Raw genomic sequence first — 23,023 nt, 5'->3', positions numbered from 1 at the left:
TGCATAGATGTAATCAGCAAAACCAGAGTGTGGGAGACTTCTCAGAGAAAGAATCCTTCCCTAAAAAAAAAACCAAACAAGTTGCAAGGAGAAAAATACAGAGAAGGGAGAACTTTAGACAAATATTAATGAGTTATAGTGTTTGGAGTTTATCTGGATCTGAAATTGAAAACCAAACTGTTTGAAATCAGCAAACTATACCCTGAAGGCCAAATCCAGCCCAGGGCTTGCTTCTGTAAGGCCCTCAAGGTAAGAATGCTTTGCTTAAAAAAATTAAATTAAAACAAACAAAGAATATGCAACAGACCAATATGCAGTAGAGACTATGTGTAGCCCCAGAAGCCTAAAATATTTACTACCTGGCCCTTTACAGAAAAAGTTTGCCTTATTCTAGAGATATGCGCTAAGGTATTTACAGGTGAATGGGCATGATGCCTGGAATTCGCTTCCAAATAATCCAGGGGAGTAGGAAGAGGTCTGGAAGAAACAAGACTGGCCAACTGTGGAAGTTCTGTGATGGGGCTACGTTATACTGTTCTCTTTTTTGCAAATGTCTGAAATTCATCATAAATAAGATTTTTTTTTTTTTTTTTGGGCGGTACGTGGGCCTCTCACTGTTGTGGCCTCTCCTGCTGCGGAGCACAGGCTCCAGACACGCAGGCCCAGCGGCCATGGCTCACGGGCCCAGCCGCTCCGCGGCATGTGGGATCCCCCCGGACCGGGGCACGAACCCGTGTCCCCTGCATCAGCAGGCGGACTCTCAACCACTGCGCCACCAGGGAAGCCCATAAATAAGAATTTTAAAATAGGCTGATCAAGGAATAAAAGAGGTGGCTCATCTGAAATGTCAGTGTGGTAGAGATAGCTAGTTGCCCCACAGTATCTGCTCTTCCTTATTAACAGAATTTTACTTGGGCATATGACCAAGTTCTGGCCAATAAAATGTTAAGTGAAAGTTCTGTGAGGCCTTTGAGGAAGCACCCCTAAATGGAGAAGCCACAACTTCCTACTCTCTTTTCTTCCTGGCTAGGTGGAATGGAGTCATAATTCATGGAGACTGTAACAGCCATTTTGGACCATGAGGTGGAATCCATGTGTGAAGATGGTGGGAAAGCAGGATAGGAGACCACATCCCTGGCCATTTTGTGAAAATGCCACGCTAGCCTTGGACTGTCTGCCTATCTGTAGGCTTCTTATACGTGAAGGAGAAATAAAGTTCTATCTTTTGAAGCCAGTATTATTCTGGATTTTCTTGCAGTCAAGTCTAACCCTAACTGATACAGTCAGGAAAATATTTCTTTCAAAATATTCCTGCTATTCAAGGTGAATCTGGTATACAAGCCTAATTTTTTGGGTGGTGATGGTTAAATGACAGAACTGCAAGTATTCCAAAGTTTCCCCCCAGGTCAGTGTTTTTTTTTCTTCCAATTGAAAAAACGTGTGTGTGTGTGTGTGTGTGTGTGTGTCTCTCTCTCTCTCTCTCTCTCTCTCTCTCTCTCTCTCTCTCGTGGGGGAAGAGGCTGGAGGTCTTAGAAGGGAGATCCAAGAAGGTCTGCAGAGATGGTAAAGCAGAGTCCAGAGAGATGGGTTAAGAAGCTGTACATCTGAGATAAGAAGAAAAGGTGAAATTAGGAAGAGTTGGGGTCTTGGTTTTGAAAGGACAAACTCGTGTTTCTGTTTGACCTTGAGAAGCTCAGTCCTCCAACAGCCAAGACCTAGGCTGGAGGTGGTTCCTACAGCAAAGGGAAAGTGAGGGCCTTTGAATTCCTACCAGACGGTCATGACCATCTGAGTCTCAGGCTCCCATTGGTAAAGCACCTGCCTGGGTCAGATTAGATAATAAGAGAGGTCCATCCTTCGACCTGAGTTAAGTTGCCCAAGGTTACAGAGCTAACAAGTGGCATTTACATGGGGGTTTAAATGATAGATGGTACTGCACATTCAGGGACAAAAACAAAGTAATCCTGCTTTACAACACTTTTACAACCCTCAAAAGCAAAATTCCATTTAACGAGTGAATGAGTAACTTGGAAGATGGTGAGTCAGTTTACAGGAACATGCCAACACTTTCCCTCCAAGTGGGATGATGACACCCTCATGGATGTAGCTCGCCTCTGCACAGTCCTGTCCCTCCTAGCCCACTGAAGCTCCCTCACACCATGAGGACAGGAGCTTATAAGGTGTCCTAAGCCTGACGGGGACAGCGAGAGCGGCTGGAGGCCAGCTGGCCTGGAGGGGAGACACACTGAATCCCTTGGGCCGAACCATGAATCTTCCTCCTTGTGGGTGGCAGCTGAGGGTGATGGTGAGAACACAGGGTCTGGGGTCCAGCAGGCCTGGGTGTGAATCATGCCCTTGCCACTGACTACTGGTCTGCCTGAGACTGTTTCCACATCTGTGAAGGAGGGGATCACACCCACCTTGGAGGTCGTTATAAGCATTAAGTGGGTAGTACACGTTAGCTATGATTACAGTTGAGACCTTAACAGCAAACGCCAACATTACAGTATCTAAATCGTCCCTGTGGCCTTGACTGACTCCAACTATGAAAAACTCCTAGCGACACAGGCCAGCTCCTGCTCATCCTTTAGGCTTTAGCCTGCCTGTCTCTCCCTGGGGAAGTGTCTCTGATCACCCTGAAATTGAAGGTCCCCCCTACACCCAAGTAAGACCACACGCCATTCTTCCTTTATAGCACCAGTCCTGGTTATAATTATACAATTACAAGTTTTTGATCGCTGTCCTTTTCCGCCTTTAGATTCTAAGCTCCATCAGGTCAGGGACGGTGCCAGTTTTGTTTACCACTATATTCCCAATTCTATCACGCTGCCCCGCACACAGGAGTTTCTCAATAAACGCTTCTTGAATAAATGAAACAAAATTTAACGTACAGAGCTCCTCACCTAGAGAACCTTTGTTCTGGTTACAATATTTTAAAAACAATTATGGAAGAGTGCGGACGCTGGCAGGCTCATAATCAATAGGTATCTCTCGCTTTCTCTCTCCCTCCCCCTCTCTTATCCTGGTCGATTTGAAAAATCTGAGAAACTTTTCTTTTAGACAATTTTTCAGCTGATACAGTGGCACGTTAATGATTCCATAAAGGAAATGCACTTGGGAATGTCACAAAGCTTCACGCTTAACTCTCTCTCTTCTATTTTGGATGTTCTGACTTGTTTCGAAACATCTAATTATAATCAATTTGGTAGAAGGAAGCCTTAACAATGTCACCTGAAAAATAACACTTGCCAATAACAGCATTTCCAGAAGCCTGGACAGGAAGAGCCAGGTGAGGCGAGCCCGAAGCGCACACCCCCCCATGGTGAAGTGGGACCCAGGTCACGTCTCACTTGCCCTGCTGGCCTCAGAGAGCCGCCGGGAGGCTGGAATGGGAGAATGTGTGACTGGGCGCCAGGTCTGGAAAGCAACGTCAGGTCCCACACAGCAGCCACCCTGGGCTACATCCTTAAGTCTCACCAGCCAAAACCGATCGTGCAGGACCTAGTAACCTAGTAACCGTGGGGAGTGAAGAGAACGGGGAACTGTCGGAGGACACGCTATGATGCCGCCCGGTCAAGCCTCCCTCTACGTGAGCTCCATAAAGCCCCAGCAGACACAGCAGCCCTGTTCACACAGTATTGGAGGTGGGGAGCCGCCCAGACCGCACCAGCCAACGCGGTTCATTCCGGAGCAGTGTGTAATGTCCAGCAATGCTTTCTTAGCCTCCCATCTGTAATTTTTACCCGTTGGGGGTCCTTATTCTACTCTCCAGAGCTTCTGGGGAATGTCAATCCAAGGAGGCAGCATTCAGGAGTCTAATGGCATGGTTGAGTGGGGAAGGAATTGTTTGGACCTAGGGTAAGTACCTTGGCCACAGTTTTGTACTGGAGGGTCTAGAAAGGAAGAGAACACAGTTTTTCAAGCCAAGAGACCTGTTTGCAAAGCATACATCTAGCACCACATAATTAATAATAAACAGCAGCTAAGATCTGAGTGTTTAGTATGCCCAGCATAGTTCTAAAAGCTTTATATGTATTAACTAATTTAATCCTTCCTACAACCCCATGACACAGGGTACCACAACTGCATGTATTTTGTAGATGAGTTAACTAAGGTACGGAGCACTTGAGTAAATTGCTCAAGTTCACAGACTAGTAAGTGGTGAACCTGGGATTCCAATCTAGCTGGGCTCTACTCTAGTCTAGCCCGCTTTCCACTACATTATCCGGCCTCCCATTCCCACCGCTCACAGCCCCGTCCCAACCCACAGGATCTCACTGTTTCACGCCCTACATCATCCCCTGCTCCTCATCCACTGGGACTTATTTTCTCAATTAAGGTTTGTCCCTTGGACCTCAATTCCAGAACCTCGAAGGACTTCACTTCCCGCCGTAGCGATGATTCATAATTTCCTATTCCGCCATTTCTGACTTCCCTGGGTAGTAAATACACAGACCACATCATGGATTCCAAGTACAGTTGGTTTCATTTCTTACTCACGTCAATCCTGCTTTTCTACTAAGAATCCCAGAAGTTCTTAGAACATGAAAAGGTAGCAGTTGACATGCTGGGAGTTTTGCTAAAAGTCAGTGCAAAAGCAATTTCCACTGGACTTCATCTAGCCGGCAAGCGTGCACAGCCAGAGCTGTAGTATAAAGACTACCTGTAGATTTAACACAAGGCCCAGTAAAGGCTGACTGCTTCTGGAAGCTCTTCTAACTATCAGGACGAGTACTCCAAAGGTTATATTCCTGTAAGAGTCACCTGTACCACGGAGAAACAGCTGTGGGACAGAGCAGCACCCAACAGCAGAAACACTGGAAGATGTGCACTCTAATGTACAAAGTTCAGGAACAAGTTCTCATGTGACAAACACCCAGCAGGGAGGGTGCTCCCAGCCCCTGATGAGGACCGTCTGGAACCTGCACGTACCTTCACTCCGTCCAGCACGGCTTTGATGACCCCCTTCACGGTTGTCACCATCTCTTTATCTTCTGAGTTCACACCTTCTAGCATCACTTGGTCAGACCAACGAATGAGGTTGGCGAGACTTTGGTACACTCGGCTATAGCAGGAGGAGAGGGCTGAGCTAGAGGTAGAAGAAGATTTTTAAAAGAATATTAAAAATCTAAAGCGTGACCATCACTTTACGTCATCTGTTTAGCAGAGAACTAGCTTCTCAGTGACTAGGGTTTCTCAACCCTTCTTCCTATAAGATCTGCACCTCCTTTTAATAAACTTTTCCTCCCTGAATCTATTTCCTTACATCCCATGAAGATTCTGTGGAGCTTTATCTTCCAGTCTGTTATAAAGTTTTTTTCATTTCTCATATATAATGTATAAAAATTCCACCATGATAGTTAATATGCTTTTTCAAACTTCACATCCTCCACGAGATTCTGATAACATCTCTCAAGGAGTGCCTCATCTTCCTCTCCTTCTAGTAGGTCAGACTGTTGTACACTTCTTGTTCTGAATTAGATAAAAATTCATGTTATATTGTGTCACAAGGAGTCAACAGGTTTGTGGAACTTTAGCAGGCAGGATCCTTTAAAGGAACAGCCTTTATTTCTATTAAAAAATTTTTTTTGGATCTTAGTTCCCTGACCAGGGGTCGAATCTGCACCCCCTGCCGTGGAAGCACAGAGCCTTAACCACTGGACTGCCAGGGAAGTCCCAAGGAACAGTCTTTAAACATGAGCTCAAAGAGATCTGAAATTTACTAGAATTCCTTCTAACATGGGCTCAGCTTCACCATCCCCTGCAATAAACCATGGCTGAGATGTCAGAGGAATGCACTAATGAGGAGTATTTTAAGGAGGACAAGTCAGAGGTGAGGTGACCTGTGGTGACGGTAGGTGGGGGGAGGAGGTACCAACTTCACTATGACGCCAACAACTCAAAACAGAAGCCCTGAGCACATCTGGAGGCCCCAACGACTGTAGAGTGGAGGCCAAAATGAAGAAGTTTTATATCTTCCACGTATTTTTAAACAACTAAAGATACTTTTCCCTAGGATTTATGGAAAGGATTATTTTGCCATTTTAAATATTATGTATTACAACAGAGGTAGAGCAAAAATGTAGAAAATATGTGGGATGCTACCTCCTCCACTTAAAAAAAAAAAAGAATGAGGCAGACATTTAGGAGCCAAAGATATACTTTTTCCCCAAAGATATAATTTTGAGAAAAATATATAATACTGTAAGATATGATTAAAACAGGTTCTAAAAACAAAGACATTAAAAAAAAAAAAAAGCCTGAACCAAACAATGCTCTAATGAGAAGCTCTTCAGAATCAGGTAAGGAGGAAGAGAATTTCCAGGAGGTCTGAAGTCTCCACTTAGCCATTCACTCGGCTCCGTGCATGTTCCGGCGGGAGGAAAGAAGAGTCAGAAAGAATGAAAGCAGCTCCTCAAGCCCCATTAAAAACAAGAAAACTTTACAAAAGGAACCCCAAGAAAGCCAGGGTCTGGCTGCTTTAGAGGACGACACAAACGAAAAGTGTTTGGTGTCAGACCTATTCTCTTCCGAAGGAGGACTGAGAGAATAAAACACAACTTGCAGACCTGCCGGGGGGCCGGACCATAGATGGCGTCGTCCTGAAGGGGGGTGTGCTTCTAGCAGCTCTGTTCCTCCTCCCTGGCAAGGCCAGGCTAGGCCTCTTGAAACAAAGACTGTGGCCTCCCACCCGCAATTATTAAATGAAAGAGGTGGGAGGGGTCACTTTTACGTGATACTTAATTCCTACCTGCACTGGATGTTAACATTTCCCTGAAAGCACCTAAAAATGTTGGTAATTGTGTCCACCCTTCACATTGTGAGCTTGCAAGAAGAATATTCCTGTGTCTTAATGTCACGGGAAGGACATTAAAAAAGGAAGGAGGGTCTTGTACCATCAAAATGTCCAGTGGACCAGTCGTTGGTCTGTTTCTGAAATGGAGCAAAGCTGTCTGCACTGAGGGCAAGCAGGGATCCTGCTCTCAAACATCTCTGAATGTTCCACCGTTAGGAAAAGCCTCCATTCATTGCCCACGCTGAACAGCCAGCCGCTTGTTCACAGGTCCGTCACCACTGCCCTCGGAACCTAGGGGAGCGTGGCGAAGAGCCTACCTGCTAGGGCCCAACCCACAGAGAAGAGGCAAGAAAACACCCTCCCAGCTAACAAATGCACAGGAGGATGAGATGATGGAAGGAAGCTAAAAGAAACATTTGAGGAGCATTTTAGATCATCTCAGGGAGATCAATAAAAGTATCATCAACGGGCTTTGGAAGAATTTCAGGAGGAACAAATCCCTTAAATGGTATTAGCCAAAGGACTACAAAGAAAAAAAAAGAAAACATTATTCCTTATGGCCACACCCAGGCATTTCTCCTTTCCCCTCTAGAAAACTGTTATAGACAGCAAGTAATTTTTGTCAACTATAAAGTAATTACAAAACCTCCCCATGGACAAAAAATGCCCCAGACCATTGTCCTATTACGTGGTCAATTCTTCCAGGGCCTGCATGTCTAGAAAGTAACTTCCCAAGCAGAGTTGCTGGCTGACACTGCAGGAAGCGACAGTCCTAGCAGCAGTGCCCTGTCAACGCTGTTACAGGGCTCAGTGAAGGTGACTGTCCTGGACGCTCCCAAAGAGGCCTGGCACGTGAGGGGATCCGCCCTCATTTCCCACAGCGCCGCCCGTCGGCGCCCTGGTGTGATCACACTCTGCTCACAGGACGGCTGGTCTCGTCCCTGCCGGGCACACTGTGCCCGCTGGCCTCAGTTCCTTTGCTCTTCTCCTTCTCCTGCCCCCACTGCCAATTCAAATCCTGCCCTTCCTTCAGGTCCAGCTGCAGCATATCCTCCCCCAGGAAGTGCAACTCTTGTAAGTCTCCCTCCTTCAAAGTCAAACAGAGCTTCCACTCGGTACCATCAAATCAGCACTGTCATACAGTAGGGGAGTTGATTTTTTCAGATCTGAACTCTCCCACGGTAGGTCCATCCCATGAGAAGTGTATGAGAGCATTTCATGAAAGCTACCTGTGCGTCTGAAACCCAGCATACTGTTAAGCACGTTTCCTCAAAGGAGAACAGCCCCGGGCCTGTCTACAAGCTGGGCACTGGGCTACCTATTGGAAAAGCATGGTGCTGGTCTCACAGAGTCCTCCATATGGAGCAACTGAACAAGGCACCAAAGGGACTCGCTTCCTCAGAGGCTTCTTGTACATGACAGCAGCCTGGCCTGGAAAGTGAAGACAGGGCAGAGCAAAGCCCTACCAACGCCTTATCCTTCCCTGCCAAGTGGCTTCAGTGAGCTTCCAGCCAAAAGACCACCATCTACAGGGGTCAGCAGAAGCTCCAGGGCAGAGAGCTTCTTGGAAATAAAGATACTGTTTTATCTCCCAGAAGAAGAAAACTATGTACTTCACTGTCAAGTTCTGAAAGCAGTTTACAAAAGCTTAGCCTCATGGGGCTACAAGGACACTAAACCATCTTGAGGAACTGAAACAGAGAGATGTTTATCCTGAACAGGTACCAGGGAAGAAAAACAACGCCAGCAGGCATCTGACAGCCTCTCAGGAAGAAGCTCCTGATAGGCTCTCGCTGAAGATTACATTTAATACTGCTTTCCTTTCTGTATTTAACAACAAACACAGGGGCAAGCCGCTCACTAACCTTTCAGAGGAAAACGAACTCTAGCAATAAAAGCATTACCCCACAAAAGCTGACTACACTTCCATACCTGGCTTCCAATGAATCCAGGTGCTGTTTGGGAGGACCTGGCTTGATACAATTAAATGTTTCACTAATCCATGCTCTAATGGGATTCTTCTCTACCTCTTTTGGCCTAATAATCTAAGCAGCCAAGGTCTCCAATAGGTTAGATATTGGCAGGATTTAATGTCATAATAAACTATGGTTAACATAGGGTACTGGGAGAAATGGGTCCAAATCAATGTGATTATTGCCAATGAGCTGGCTAGTACGAAAAAATAACCACAGACTTACAGCGTGGCTACATCCCTAGCAATGGTGGCGATCTTCCTCAGTGTTGAGGCCTCATGAGTAACAATGATGACCTCAACCTTGGAAGAATACCAAGCGATAGCCATGGGGTAGGGGTGGGGGCAGGGCGTGGGAGGGCTCCTTCTCCTCCTGGCACTCCTCACTGGTCCTAGAAACACTGAGTGTGAAACGCCCCTGAACCAAGGTGCCACTAGGCCTCCACTGCTCTGACACAGCCCAGAGCAACTCACCTGTGCTGAATTCGAGGGTCGCTCTGCACCAGGGGTAAGATGGCCTCCAGCACCTTGCTGGCAGACCCTGGAAGCATCTCCAGTACCTTCTTATCAATAGCCATTTTGTCCACAATGGTCTTAAAGTAGCGCAAGGCACTGACAACCTCCTTCTCTTTCTCTTCCAGCCAGCTCAGGTTCTGAAAGGAAACGTTAAGAGTAAGGAGGGAGGAGAGAGATTAAAGGGAGCAATTTTAAAATAAATAAATAAAATAAAATTTCCTGCAAACTAGTTTGAGATTGACACCAATGGAAAAGGCTTCTTGCTGCAGAAAGCAAGCCAAATTGTTTTTCTAAGGATTGCAATCAGGATACAGAGGCTAGACTTGAAGGAAGAAGAAGGGGCTGACTGAGAAAGGTTGTTTAGATATTCCTAACTCCCTTCCCGGACAGAGACTGATTTGCCCTGGGGTCTCCGCCTCAACCACACTGAGAAGTCACCACTAAACTCAGTAAGTGTAGTGAGGACTAATTTGCTGATGGCTGCAGGATGCTTACAGAACCAACAGTTAAGTCCCAACGTGTGTATCTATCCAGTAAGTCAAATCAAGGCCTTTCAAGGTCCTAGGGGCTGTGTAAGACTGGTCAGAGGCATTAGTGCTCAGAATCCACTCTCCCAGGACTCCTCACTAGATTCCCACATTTGACCAGAGATGCAGCCCCTCTCAATGAAATGATATGGCTCTCCCAAAGGACCTGGAAACCCTGGGGTTAGAAGGGGCAGGACGTGCTGGGGTGAAAAGGTGAAGAAGCTGGACAGATGGCAACAATTCAATCACTACTCCTGCAGCATATGTGCTAACAGCACACAGGGTCCCTCTGCCCCTGAGGAAAGCCCGCCTAGGAGGAAACTAAAACACAGGGTCCTGTACTTCCCAGCACTCACGTTCCCACACCCAGACCTTTTCTCCTTGACTGTGGGATGCCCTGATGCACAGACAGTGGGCAAACGCACCCCTTTGGTTTCTTTCTCCAACCTCTCCTTATACTGACCCTAATGTCAACAACCCAGGTCCCAGCTGGCTGGCAGGGAAAGGGAGATCAAGAATAATCTATAAAATGGATAAATCCAAAAATGGATAATCTACTCAAGTAGAATTGATTACACGTCCAGGGCAAATTACGAGTGGTACGTATGAGGAAAACTGCCACCTGTGGGCTCTTTGAGGTCCAGAGAATATTCAAATAAAAACTACCGAGAACAAGAAGATAATTTCTAGAAAAAGTAGATTTAAAACTATATAAGGGCTTCCCTGGTGGCGCAGTGGTTGAGAGTCCGCCTGCCGATGCAGGGGACGTGGGTTCGTGCCCCGGTCCGGGAGGATCCCACATGCCACGGAGCGGCTGGGCCCGTGAACCATGGCCGCTGAGCCTGCGCGTCCGGAGCCTGTGCTCCGCAATGGGAGAGGCCACAACAGTGAGAGGCCTGCGTACCGCAAAAAAACCCCCAAAAAACAAAAAACAAACACAACTATATAAATATATAAAAAAGTGATACACAATGAAAAGTGATTATGATTCTGAACACCAGCTCTTTTAAAATAATGAGGAATGTCATTTTAAATAAAAAATTTCAATAGTGGATTTTATGGGAATATCAAAGGAAAAATATATAAATGGAATCAGGAAATAATTAGCTCCTTTCGTCAGACAACTTTCAAAAACCCGATCTGATCTGTCTCAGTGGGGGCACTTCCCAAGAGGTACCCTGCAGGCCACCATGATACATTTCTCCAAGGGAGGAAAGAGACACCCCTTCCCCATCTCCATCACTGTGGCCTCTTTGCTGTCACTTAGTTTTCTCTTCTCACTACCTGACACGTTTGTTTATTTACTGTGTGTTTCCAAGAGCCAGGCACTTGCTTCTCCACCTCGTGGCCCAGAGCGCTCTGCTTCGCCATGGCCTACACGGGGCTGAGAGGAACCTCAGTATGAAGGAACTCATGGTGCCTTGCAGACATCAAATGTGACTAAAACCACTCTGGCCAGTTGAGCAAGAGGACTCTGGCTACGACACTGCCATCTCAGCACATCAGGACGCGCAAGGAGCCAGCAGTGACAAAACGTTGGGGGGGAAGCAGGAAACATTTTAAGAAAATGTGTCACGAGGCTTGCTAGGGAGAAAGGGGCTAATCTGGAGATGGGAGCCGTCCAAAAGCGGCAAGGCACTTCACAGAAAAAAAGAGAACTCTCCTGTCATTTGCAGAGAGATCAAATGAGCCACTGAAGAGCCGGGCTGCCCTGGGCTCCTAATAAAGGAGCCGACAACCTGGCAGAGTCAGGTTTCATCCATTAACTCTCCAGCAAATTCCACTCCCAGAATTAATGGCCTCTGAACGCTGTGCATTCCCCTAGCCCATCAGCTGTTAAACTATGGCTTCTCGCAAAACACAGCCAGCAGTCGGAAGAGTTTACAATGAGACACCCAGACCGAACACCCCCAGGAACAGGGAACCTGAGGCCGAGGCCTCAGAGAGGCAGCTGCATCCACCTGCACACCGGCTCCTGCGTCAGGGGTTAGATGCCACCACTGGTGCAAACAAACCTGGAAACTACATGAGGCCAGCGGTGCTGGGGAAGGGCCTCGACCCAAAGGCACTGCTGGGCTTCAGGCTCCTCATCTGCAAAATGGGGAGAATAACGCCTGCCCTGGGTGATCTAAAGAGGTTCGTGTGGGGGGCTGGGTGAGAATGCATATGGAAGCACTTCATAAAATTAAGGAAGGAAGAGATTTTGATTAAGAAAACTTGGGCCAGAGCCCACACTCTCTGTATACTGGGAAGAGTGAAAGCTTGTGCACGTGGTCAAGGTGAGGAGTAAGTAAGACGGCGCGTGAAATCACCCAGGATAGGGCCCGGGCAAAGAGAGACCTGTAGTAAGTTGTAGATGGATCCAAATCTATTTCTGTCTACCTGAGTTGCAATTTCCCATGTAATAACCTGGGGAAATGAGAATATACATGGAAATACTAAGTCGTAAGACAGCTAGTAAGTGATAATTAAGGATGATGGCGAATGACAGAGTCGGCTACGTTCACACACCCCGGCAGATTTCCCAACACTTCCTGTTCTGACTGTGGGCCTCCACCATGGGTTTATACTCACTTTGTCTCATGCAGGTGGCCTGGGGCAGAGCACAGTAATTCAACCCTTCTTAAAGGGCAATGACCAGAAACCAGGGTAACACTCTTCCTTGGGTGAAGATCACATCTATAGCTCCTTCCCAGAGAACAGTTTCTCAGCCATGGCACTGACATTTTAGGACAGAAAATCCTTTGTTGGGGTGGGGGGGGAGGCAGGGTTGCTGTGCTCTGTATTGTACGATGTTTACCAGCACCCCTGGCCTCCAGCCAACAGATGCCAGTAGCACCTGCTTCAATCTCCTAGTTGTGACAACCAAAAATGTCTCCAGACATTGCCAAATGTCCCCTGGAGTTTGCAGAAACCCCCACTAAGGAAAGGGTACTTGAGCATCAAATTTCCCCTATGACCTCTCTTGGAGTGATGAAGAAAGGGGGAAAAATTCCAAGAAGTGAGCGGCTGAAACAGTTTCTTATCAGAGTTCACTAGCAAAACACAGTGGTTAGTAAATCATTTTACTCCGGGCTGCCTGGACTAGTGTCAGATGACAAGTGACACTCTTCCTGGCGTTTAATATAAAACCCAGTTCCAAGGGGTTGCTAAACAGATTGCAATAAAAAATAATTGTGGTACAGACCAAATCTTCCACTTTATTACTCTTCTTCAATCTGGAATTTAGATCAATCTGGCAAACACCGTATATTTCATTCTTGCTCTCTATAGCCTCTTTTTCTTAACAGATGGGGCAGGAAAAACGATTATTCAACAAAGACTCTGGACTTAAAACCTATTTTCTCCACTTTTAACTAGACTTAAGATATTCTGCTGGTCAACATAAAAACAAAAGTAGATACACTGCAAAATTCAAGAGTTATGTGTTTATATAACAGGGTAGTGTTTGCTAGTGGCATTAAATTGACAGCTGTGACAACAGTTCTACAAACTACACTGTGGACAGTCACTGAAGGGTTCAGAATCTACTTATCTACAAGGCTTGTCTTTATTTTACACTGCTGAGTTTAATTTTGTTTTTATGTTCAGTTACGTGTGGGAGCTAACATTAGATTTCTTAGATATTAAAAAATAAATTGACTTTCATAAAGAGTAACTGTAGCATCGAGAGAGTTTCGACTTGATGTCATGACCTGTGTTCAAATCTCAGCATCACTACTCTTCGTGTGACTTTGCCCAAACGTTTAATATCTCCATACTCCCAGCTTCCTTTTCTGCAAGATAAGTTTCCACCTTCCAGGGTTATAATGAGAATTAAGTGAGAGAACGAGTGTAAAGCACATAGCATGGGGCTAAAAAAGGCTTGGTACATGTTAGCGGCACAAAAGGTGTCCCTGGCTCTGAGAGCGCTGGTTCCGCACAGTATCATCACACTCAGGAGTCTCGGGAGATAGTTAACAGAGTACCTTACACTTTAGATGCCCTTCCTTTTCTCAACTATCCAGATCACCTTAGCAACTCAAGGAAAGAACAGCTGGTCTTAAGAGATGAGATTCACCCGCTTCCCCCGAACCCGTTGGACCCAAGCAGCACACCCAAACCAATCCCCAAAATCCCAGAGCTTTCGCCATGGAGTACTGAGCTCTCTCCAAAGGCCATGGGGGCTTGGATAAACTCTTACATTTATCCAAGGCTCCTTGGACTGTTTCCTGAACAATTAAGCCCACAGTTGCCACCCAGCTGAACACAATGATATTGCAATAGATTTTTTTTCCATCCCCAAAACCATGGGCCAGGATTCTGCAGTAGAGGGCAAGGCAAACCCAATTGTTCTTAACATCACACTGACCTTCTGCCTTTGAGACCTGGAAGCCACAGCACTGGTGGACATAAATTCTACTGCCTGCTGCTCCAGATCCAAGGGGATAGGGTAGCCCTCTGGTAGAAATCTGTCTGTTGCCTCCTGGAAGAGAGGAAACCTGGATTCCTACAGAGCTTGAAATGGCCGTTTTAGGCTGAAGGGAGGGGTTGATGAAAACCAACAGCTGTTCCAACACATCTGGCTTGACTGGCCCTGCTGAGGTTACTGGTGTTTGAGGACATCTTTGGCTGGGTTTCAAGGGTTTAGCAAGTTTCAGAGCATGGGCCCTAAAGCCGAATGATGGGTGTTCTGGACATCACGAATCTGTGTGTGTGTGTGTGTGTGTGTTTGTCTGTGTGTGTGTGTGTGTGTGTGTCTGTGTCTCTGTGTGTGTGTGTGTGTGAGAGAGAGAGAGAGTATGTGTGGGCAACGTGGGCCTCTCTGGGGCACAGAGGCAGCATCCTGGAGTGTGAACATGATGAGCTGAGCTGTTTTAAATGCCCAGAGGATGACACAGCTGGAAAAGAACTGTTCTAGCCAACCAAGCTTGACTCTGATTAACAGGAGAAACACTCAACCATCCTAAAGGTTCATATTCCACAGGGACAATGAAAGCTCCGCCTGGAGCCGTGGAATGCTATGGAATAGGTGTTCTGTACTGAAAGTTCCATCCCCAGGGAATAAACTTAAAAAACAGCACAAACTCATCGCTCAAAGCAGGTGAAGGCCAGGAGAAACACCTAGACAGTCAGCTTACTTTGTTCACAGGCTTCTCTGGAATCTTCACAGACACCTCAGCTGGTTTTCCCTTCTTTGATGGCGTTCTCTTGATTTTGGGTGAGTGGAATTTGTCCATCAGCTTCATGGTGAAGGAGGAGAGATGAGAACGCTGAGAGTCTGAAAACAAAGAAGGTAATGATTTTTAGAGGTACAGTGGGAAGAAGCTGTGGTTCTTTGACCTTTTGTGGAAATGAGCATCGTCCTCAAACAAATCTTTCCCCCTAGCTGTTCAGGGTTACAAAGAAAAGGAAATATGGATCCATTAACCATTTCTGCTTGCATGTTTCAATTTTTTGCAATTTCCATCTAGTCTAGGTTGAAAGCAGTCAAAATGGCTTTGGAAAACGAACGTGCAAATATTTCCAAGTGTCCTTATAGAGTCTGTCTGATGATCTAACCAATGTCCAAGGGAACCGGCTAAGATGAAAGAATACCAAAGTAGAATCACAGAAGTGCTGGATGGAAGAACTGGCAAGGAAGGCCCTTTTGAATCAACCTTCTCGTTTTCTGGTTTAGGGAACTGCAACAAGTGACATGGGTAAGGCCTCAGAGCTGGCAGTGGAGACTGAAACAGAACGAAGGTGTTTGCAACCCTCGGGGACACACTGAAAAACTAAGTGGTTTCTCGCCAAGATCAGGAACAAGATGAGGGTGTGCGTTCTTACTACTGTCATTCAATTTTGTACTCTCTTACTCCAATAAAAGCCACCCAGATTGGAAAGGAAGATATAAAACTATCTCTATTTGTAGATGACATAATCTTGTATATGAAAAATCCCAAGCAATCCACTAAGAAACTACTAGTACTAATAAACAAATTTAGTGGGCTCCCAGGATACAAGATGATATACAAAATCACATGCAAGATCATATACAAAAATCAGTATTTCTATACATTAGCAAGGAACATATAAAAAACGAATGTCTAAAAAGCTTCCATTCACAATCATCAAAAAGAATAAAATACTTAGGCATAAAATTACACTTAAGTGAAGTACTGATATGCTATATCGTGGATGAATCTTGAAAACATTATGCTAAGTGAAAGAGGCCAGTCACAAAGACCACACAGTGTACGACTCCATATATCTGAAATGTCCAGAACAGGCAAATCTATAGAGATAGAAAGTAGATTAATGGTTGCCTAAGACTGAAGAGAGTGGAGAGGGACGGAGAGGGGCTGCTAGTGAGTAAGAGGTTTCTTTTGGTGGCGGATTAAAAGTGTTCTAAAATTAGAATCTGGTGACCATTATACAATCCAGTGAATTACTATAAAAAAAAATTGAATTCTACACTTTAAAGGAGTCTGTTATGTGAATTATATCTCAATGAAGCTGTTAAAAAAAAACTAACCCAATGAGCAGCCTTCCTTCATTTACCACTCGCCATTTACCATAGCACTTTCTAGTGTTTGAAACCATCTTATTAAATTATTTACTTATGTGTTTATCTCCTCACAAGAATGCAAACTCACTGAAGGCTGTACCTGCCTTGTTCAAGCTTGCATCTCCAGTGCTAACATGGTACCTGGCCCATAGAAGATGCTCAGGAAACATTAATTCAACAAATGAACAAATCAACCAACGAAAAAATACCCCACGAAGGTTTCCCTGGTGGTGCAGTCGTTAAGAATCCGCCTGCCAATGCAGGGGACATGGGTTCGAGCCCCGGTCTGGGAAGATCCCACATGCTGCGGAGCAACTAAGCCCATGCGCCACAACTACTGAGCCTGCACTCTAGAGCCCTCGAGCCACACTGAAGCCTGTGTGCCACAACTACTGAAGCCCACGCACCTAGAGCCCGCGCTCCACAACAAGAGAAGCCACTGCAATGAGAAGCCTGGGCACCACAACGAAGAGTAGTCCCTGCTTGCTGCAACTAGAGAAAGCCCACGTGCAGCAACAAGGACAAAAAAAAAAAAACCCAAAAAAAAAGGACTGCTTCTTTAGGCAATGTCAGAAATTCACAGGAAATACTTGAAATTGATTGAAAATTAGGGAGAACGTGATCCTATGCAATGGAAAAAGAAGCATCTGTATTTTTTTTTTGGCTGCGTTGCGTCTTTGTTGCTGCGCGCAGGCTTTCTCTAGGTGTGGTGAGCGGGGCCTACTCTTCATTGTGGTGCGCGGGCTTCTCATTGCAGTAGCTTCTCTTGTGGAGCGTGGGCTCTAGGTGTGTGGGCTTCAGCGGTTGCAGCACGTGGGCTTCAGGAGTTGCAGTGCGTGGGCTCAGTAGTTGTGGAGTGTGGGCTCAGCAGTTGTGGCTCACGGGCTTAGCTGCTCCACGATATGTGGATCTTCCCAGACCAGGGCTCAAACCCATGTTCCCTGCATTGGCAGGCAGATTCTTAACTACTGCACCACCAGGAAAGTCCCCTATCTGTATTTTTAAAATAAAAAATACACTCCCTTTCAATCTTCCCAGCAATTAAGTACGAAAATACCAAAAAACAAAAAACCTTCCAAATAAATGACACAGCACCTTGTATTATAGGTATGTCACTGTGTCTACTAGTGTTGCATATGACTTCATAGGGCCAAAGTTCAATTCTTTTGTCAAAGACCTTCCAGGTGGCAGGCAGGATCAGATAAACGATCTGCCCTTTGCAATTATCTAGGAACCCACTGCACTCTGGACCAAAGAGAAAAAGCCAGGGCCTGACCTTCGTTCATAAGCGGAGTCAAACCAAACACAGCTTCACAGCTGTCTGTCTGCTGGCCAGAACTGCAGAAAGCCCTTCTTAGAGCCCCAGTGTGGACACAAATCCACAGGAAGCTCATGCACCTCTCTCCTCACCTGGAACGGCTCAACGCAGGGTCGGAGGGGCTCTCGGCACCAGTCCTCAAACGCTGCATCACCCCTGGGATTCCAAGCAGGTAAACTGGGATGGTGTGATTGCTCCAGCTCCCCTCTTCCCCTTCCCCACCCAAGCAGGGTGGGCCCCATGTACAGTTTATACTTCCTTCTTTATACTTCGAAATGATGTGACCAGTCTAATAATTCATGTGGTAGTTAAGAGGGTGAGCTTTGCAGTCAGTCTGTTTGAGTTAACAGACTTCAGCGGCACCTCTCCAAGTCTTAAGTTTCTTTGTCTGGAAAACGGGGCTGATAACATTGTTCTAGAAACGGCTGATGTGATGTAGGTTAAATGAGATGCTGCTTGTGGGCAACGTGGTGAGGTACTCAGCCATGTGCTGGGCACACAGTACCTGCTCAATGCAGGGAGCTAATTAACCCAACTATATGATTTGGATGGGTAGCAAGTCTGACCAAACTTTGAATTCTTACTTCCCAACTGCTTACAGATCTGAATCAGGATACTCTGCAGCACTGAACATCTGACCCACGATCCCGAGGAACTGAGGGCCTTACACATGCCCCTCTCCTCTTCCTTTAGTCCTGACCAGAAGTTCATCTGTGTCCCTCTCTGGTGCCTCCTTCCATATTGCCTTTATTGCTGCCCCCATCCTCCTCCTTCGGATGCTGGCCTCAGCATCCCGAAAGTCTCAGCACATCCCTCACCAGACAGGTTCCCCAAGTCAGATGTTAGGGTGTGACTTCCACCCTGGCAAGCAAGACTGAAAGCGGGGCAAGAAAAGGAGACACAAATGGGGAAGTAAAGGCAGGATGCATGATTTCTTTGGTGGTCAAAAATGTTCAGAGACATGGGCTGGGCGAGCCAACTTCCGCCTCCTCTGGTCTGCTGCCCCGAGCTGCTATATGGGTAGGCAGGGGGCCGAGGGACTGGCCAGATTCACATCTCTGCCATCATGACCAGGGTGGAACTAGGATAGGCAAACAAGGTATGGGGGCTCCCCAAAACCCCTGATCATGACCCAGGGGTCAAGTAAGGACACCTCCACCTGAGAGCAAACACAGCCCAGGAAGTATATCACAACATACTCTCTCAACCTCTGCTTTGCCAAGCACGGCCTGAGACTCTGGTCTGTCTTGGCGCACAGCTGGGAATCCACATCAGCATTTAAAGAAAGTGTTATATCCACCGATAAATCTCTCTCCTTGTAGTATTTAACAGCCTCAGAGCAGCCAGTTCTAGCACAAGATGTGATAAATCAAGTGGAGGAAGCAGGTTCTTTGTAACGACAACCAACCTCCTCAAGCCTGGAAATCAAGGACAGCACTAACTAGGGAAGATTTTGACTTGGAGGCTGCTTGTCACCTTTTCCTTGAAACAACAGCTTAGCAACACAGATTTCAACACAGGTTTCAGGAGACTTGCAAGGTCACTCAAACTATGCATTTCAGTGCTGATAAAGCACTATAATGACCAGTGACAGCAGAGTGGAAGGAAGCAAAGGTGGCAGCTATGTTGGGGTAATCTTGCCAACAGTACCCCCCCACACACACACTTCCTGCCCCTCTTCTCACATTCCTCATGTGTATCAATCATCTGGGGTAGAGGGCAACGCTAAAGAGATACTCTCACACTACTACAGAGTTTCAGGTGACTTTAATGACCACTCTGACTTTTCACTTGGGAAGTTGTAAATGTATGTGTTTAGATATTTTCTAGTACTGAAATTAAAACAAAATTTTGAAAGATTTCATAATACACATGTACAACTTACAGAGAATTCATCAAATCCATGCATCCACCAACCCAGACGATCAAAGAGAAGCGTGAGCAATGACGAATATCTGCACCATCCAACGTGACAGTCACTGGACTATTGAGCACTTGAAATGTGCCTAGTGTGACTGAGAAACTGAGTTTTTATGGAAATGTAATTAAACAGCCACACGAGACTGGTGGCTGCCGTACTGGACAGCACGGCTCTAGAAGCAGAACATTAGCAATCTCACTGCTGCCACCACATGCTCCGTCATAATCATATCTTTCTTCCCGACGATGGGTAAACCGTGGTTTTGATTTTTGTGCTTATCCATCCCTTATTTTTTAGAAAATTTTATTATTTAATTTATTTATTGATTTATGGTTGCGATGGGTCTTCGTTGATGTGCAGGGGCTTTCTCTAGTTACAGCGAGCAGGGGCTACTCTTTGTTGTGGTGCACGGGCTTCTCATTGCAGTGGCTTCTCGTTGCGGAGCACGGGCTCTAGGTGCGCAGGCTTCAGTAGTTATGGCTCGTGGGCACTAGAGCACAGGCTCAGTAGTTGTGGCACACGGGCTCACTAGTTGTGGCGCGCGGGCTGTAGAGCGCAGGCTCAGTAGTTGTGGCACGTGGGCTCAGTAGTTGTGGCTCATGGGCTGTAGAGCGCAGGCTCAGTAGTTGTGGCGCATGGGCTTAGCTGCTACGCGGCATGTGGGATCTTCCTGGACCAGGGCTTGAACCCGTGTCCCCACATTGGCAGTCGGATTCTTAACCACTGCGCCACCAGGGAAGTCCCTCATCCCTTATATTTTGTCATAGTTTATATCTATAAGTACAGTTTAATGTATAGGTTTGTGAAGTTAACTTAAAATGGTATTTCATTGTAAATGTTCCTATGTTCTTGCTTTTTCACTTAGTTGTAGGTCTGACGTTTGGCCAGGTGAAGTGTATGTAAGTGCTTTTGTTTTCAGTGCTGTGAAGTTCCACATATAGCAGTTTTACTTACCCCCTCCCTGCCAGTGAATACTGGGTCATTTTCAGCGTTTTTGCTTTTATAAACAACATGGCAATGGACCTTCTCATACTTGCCTTCTGGAGCACATGCAAGAGCTTTCTGTGACTAGAACCGCTGGGCTACAGAGTACACACCGCATCTCATTCCATGGATGTTGCCAGATGACTCTCCAAAGGGTCTGTGCCACTCTGCAGCCCCAAGGGCAAGGTTGAGTCCCAGCTGCTCTCCCCATACCTGGGCTTGCCAGACTTGCACACTTTTCGATAGGGCCATAGCTAAACAAAGGAAACAAAAGCCCTCCTTCCCATGGAAATGCTTTACATTGGTGTATCTTACTGTGTTCTATCAAATCTGCCAGAACAACTTCAAAGCTCATGGATAGAACTTAAGAAAAACCCTCAACCACCACTTAGTACGGCATTTATACCAAGGAGGGTCTGGAACTCCCAATGACCAATCTGCTAGTCATTTCTGCCAGAGGAGGAAAGCTTACATGACCTCACAATCAATTTCTGTAGAGATGGCCCGACGTTACTAAGAGCAGCACTCTCCTGGGCAACCATCACAGGCTGCAGACAGGCTGTCAGATGAACGTCCTTCTCTACCCAGGGGGAGAGAGAACGGGCTGGAGGAGAGGCACGTAGCCTGCTCACAAAATCATGTCTGAAGCAAAACCAAAAACACACCAAAGCCAAACCAGTTTCTTCCAAGTAGTCTGCCAGGTGTTCAATATTTCATTCTTAAATTTTCAATTTGCCCCTTGGCCAGGCTTAACAACGATCTCTGCTTGGTGCTGACAAATGTACACATCAACTGGCCTTTCAGACGTCATTTGTAGCAGCAGCTGGGATCCCAACTTAGCAGTGCTTTCTGTCAGGGCTTAACTTCGCCTTGGATGGGGGGAGTCTCTACATATCAACCATACGAGGGACCACGAAGTCAGGGTCAGGGTGGACAACACTTTGAGGCAGTTCCTTGGGAGACGCGGTGGCTGCTCGTTCTTCGTACCGACGGTGTGCAGGATGCCCGCTCATCCGTGCACGAGTTCTGGTTGCACACTTCCGCTTCCTTCATCCACACCATTTCCCAAATGTGTTAAAAGGACAACTAGGGTGGAGAAGTGACACGAGGACATTAGGAAGAACTATTTTAAACATAAGGACTTCAGATTTTTAAAGGTGTGTTTGCTTATCTAGAATCGTACAGACTGTAATGTGAAGACAAAGACAGCGCGAGAGTGAGTGGGTCGCGGGCACGGCAGGCGGCCCGCGGGCTCTGGAAGCAGGCAGTTGGTGTTCTCACTTCCGCGTGGCCTCTCTGAGCTGAAGGTGCCTCGCCTGTGGAGCAAGCATAACCACAGGACCGACCTGCCCGGGTGGTTGTTGCGAGGGTTAAGCGTGAACCTGCATGTGAAGCATTTAGCAAAGGACCCGATATACAGCAAATTCTCAGTACACGGCACCCGTTGCCATTACGGGATAACACCGCCAAGCCTCTGCCAACACTCAGTATGGCAAAGGCTAAAAATAATCCCAGCCTAGTAGAGCGCAAAGTAACCTGATGCTTCATTTTTTCCAACAACTTCCATATTAAAAGATCCTCTTTCTTACCTAATATAGAACTATTCGTGTTAGGGAAAACAGGGAAAATAATTTCTCTAGTTCTGCAACACCAAAGGCTCTTTTGACATGAAAATCTGTTCATGTTGCCCATTGGTTCAGGAAGTCGACTGATAGCTATGATGCTGCTGTGGGTGCTGATGGAAATATTAAGCATATCCTTTTTTCTTTTTTCAGTAACAAAAGTAAAACAACCTCATTATAAAAATCCAAGCACTGTAAAAATATATAATCTAGAAAGTGAAAATCCCTCATAACTCCACGTATGGCAGAGCTGAAATATCTCCCTGACTTGGTTTTTCCAACTGAGCGATATGCTGTGGGCATTTTCCCATGTGAGCACAGTTAACGGGTGAATAATGTTCTGCTGAAAGGCCAACCACACACAGGCCACCAGTCTCCTGACTGATGGTTCCAGTTCCTAGCCCTTGCCCTTCAAACAACAGCACATGGAAGAACCCCCTCAGGCTTAGCCCTCTGAGCACCTGTCTGAGATAGGCTCCTAGAAATGGAACTGTTAGGCCAAAGGGCATAAGCACTGAAAACCTGCTAAGAGACCACGCAGCTGCCTCGAGCTGGAGGCAGGCCAGCAGGGACTGTGCCAAAGAGTGAGACTCGGGGCACAAGCAGAAGAGGTGAGGTGCAGGAAAGAGACCAGGCCTGGGGGCCCCTGCCACCTACAGAAGAACCCAGGCTTCACCGTGGATCTGGGCTCAACTCCGACAGAGCTACCAGTTTTGCTTTACTTGCGTAACAGGTAAGGATTAAAAGCAGATTCAGAATTGAACAGACACTTCACAAAAGATGAAATGCAAATGGCCAATAAACACACGACAAGGTGCTCAGTTCTATTTGTCATCAG

General features: G+C 46.4%; 1 protein-coding gene across 11 annotated transcripts in view; it reads right to left on the bottom strand.

Annotated features, from left to right (window-relative positions):
• The window catches only part of RAPGEF1 (Rap guanine nucleotide exchange factor 1), a 143,473-nt gene that overhangs the window by 58,388 nt on the left and 62,062 nt on the right, over positions 1-23,023 (bottom strand). For 7 of the 11 annotated variants that reach the window (XM_060300262.1, XM_060300264.1, XM_060300269.1 and 4 more), the window contains exons 2-5: positions 14,932-15,071; positions 14,163-14,276; positions 9,243-9,421; positions 4,933-5,089 (exon numbers count right to left, since the gene is read on the bottom strand). In XM_060300262.1, the coding sequence (XP_060156245.1) occupies positions 4,933-5,089; positions 9,243-9,421; positions 14,163-14,276; positions 14,932-15,071 (590 nt within the window). The remainder of the gene's footprint in view (positions 1-4,932; positions 5,090-9,242; positions 9,422-14,162; positions 14,277-14,931; positions 15,072-23,023) is intronic. The other 4 variants (XM_060300268.1, XM_060300270.1, XM_060300266.1 and 1 more) reach the window with 1 other exon arrangement.

Source organism: Globicephala melas, chromosome 6 (genome assembly GCF_963455315.2).
Source record: "Globicephala melas chromosome 6, mGloMel1.2, whole genome shotgun sequence".
Lineage (NCBI taxonomy): Eukaryota > Metazoa > Chordata > Mammalia > Artiodactyla > Delphinidae > Globicephala > Globicephala melas.
The sequence above is the reverse complement of the archived record's forward strand: the minus strand, read 5'-3'. Positions and strand labels throughout refer to the sequence as shown.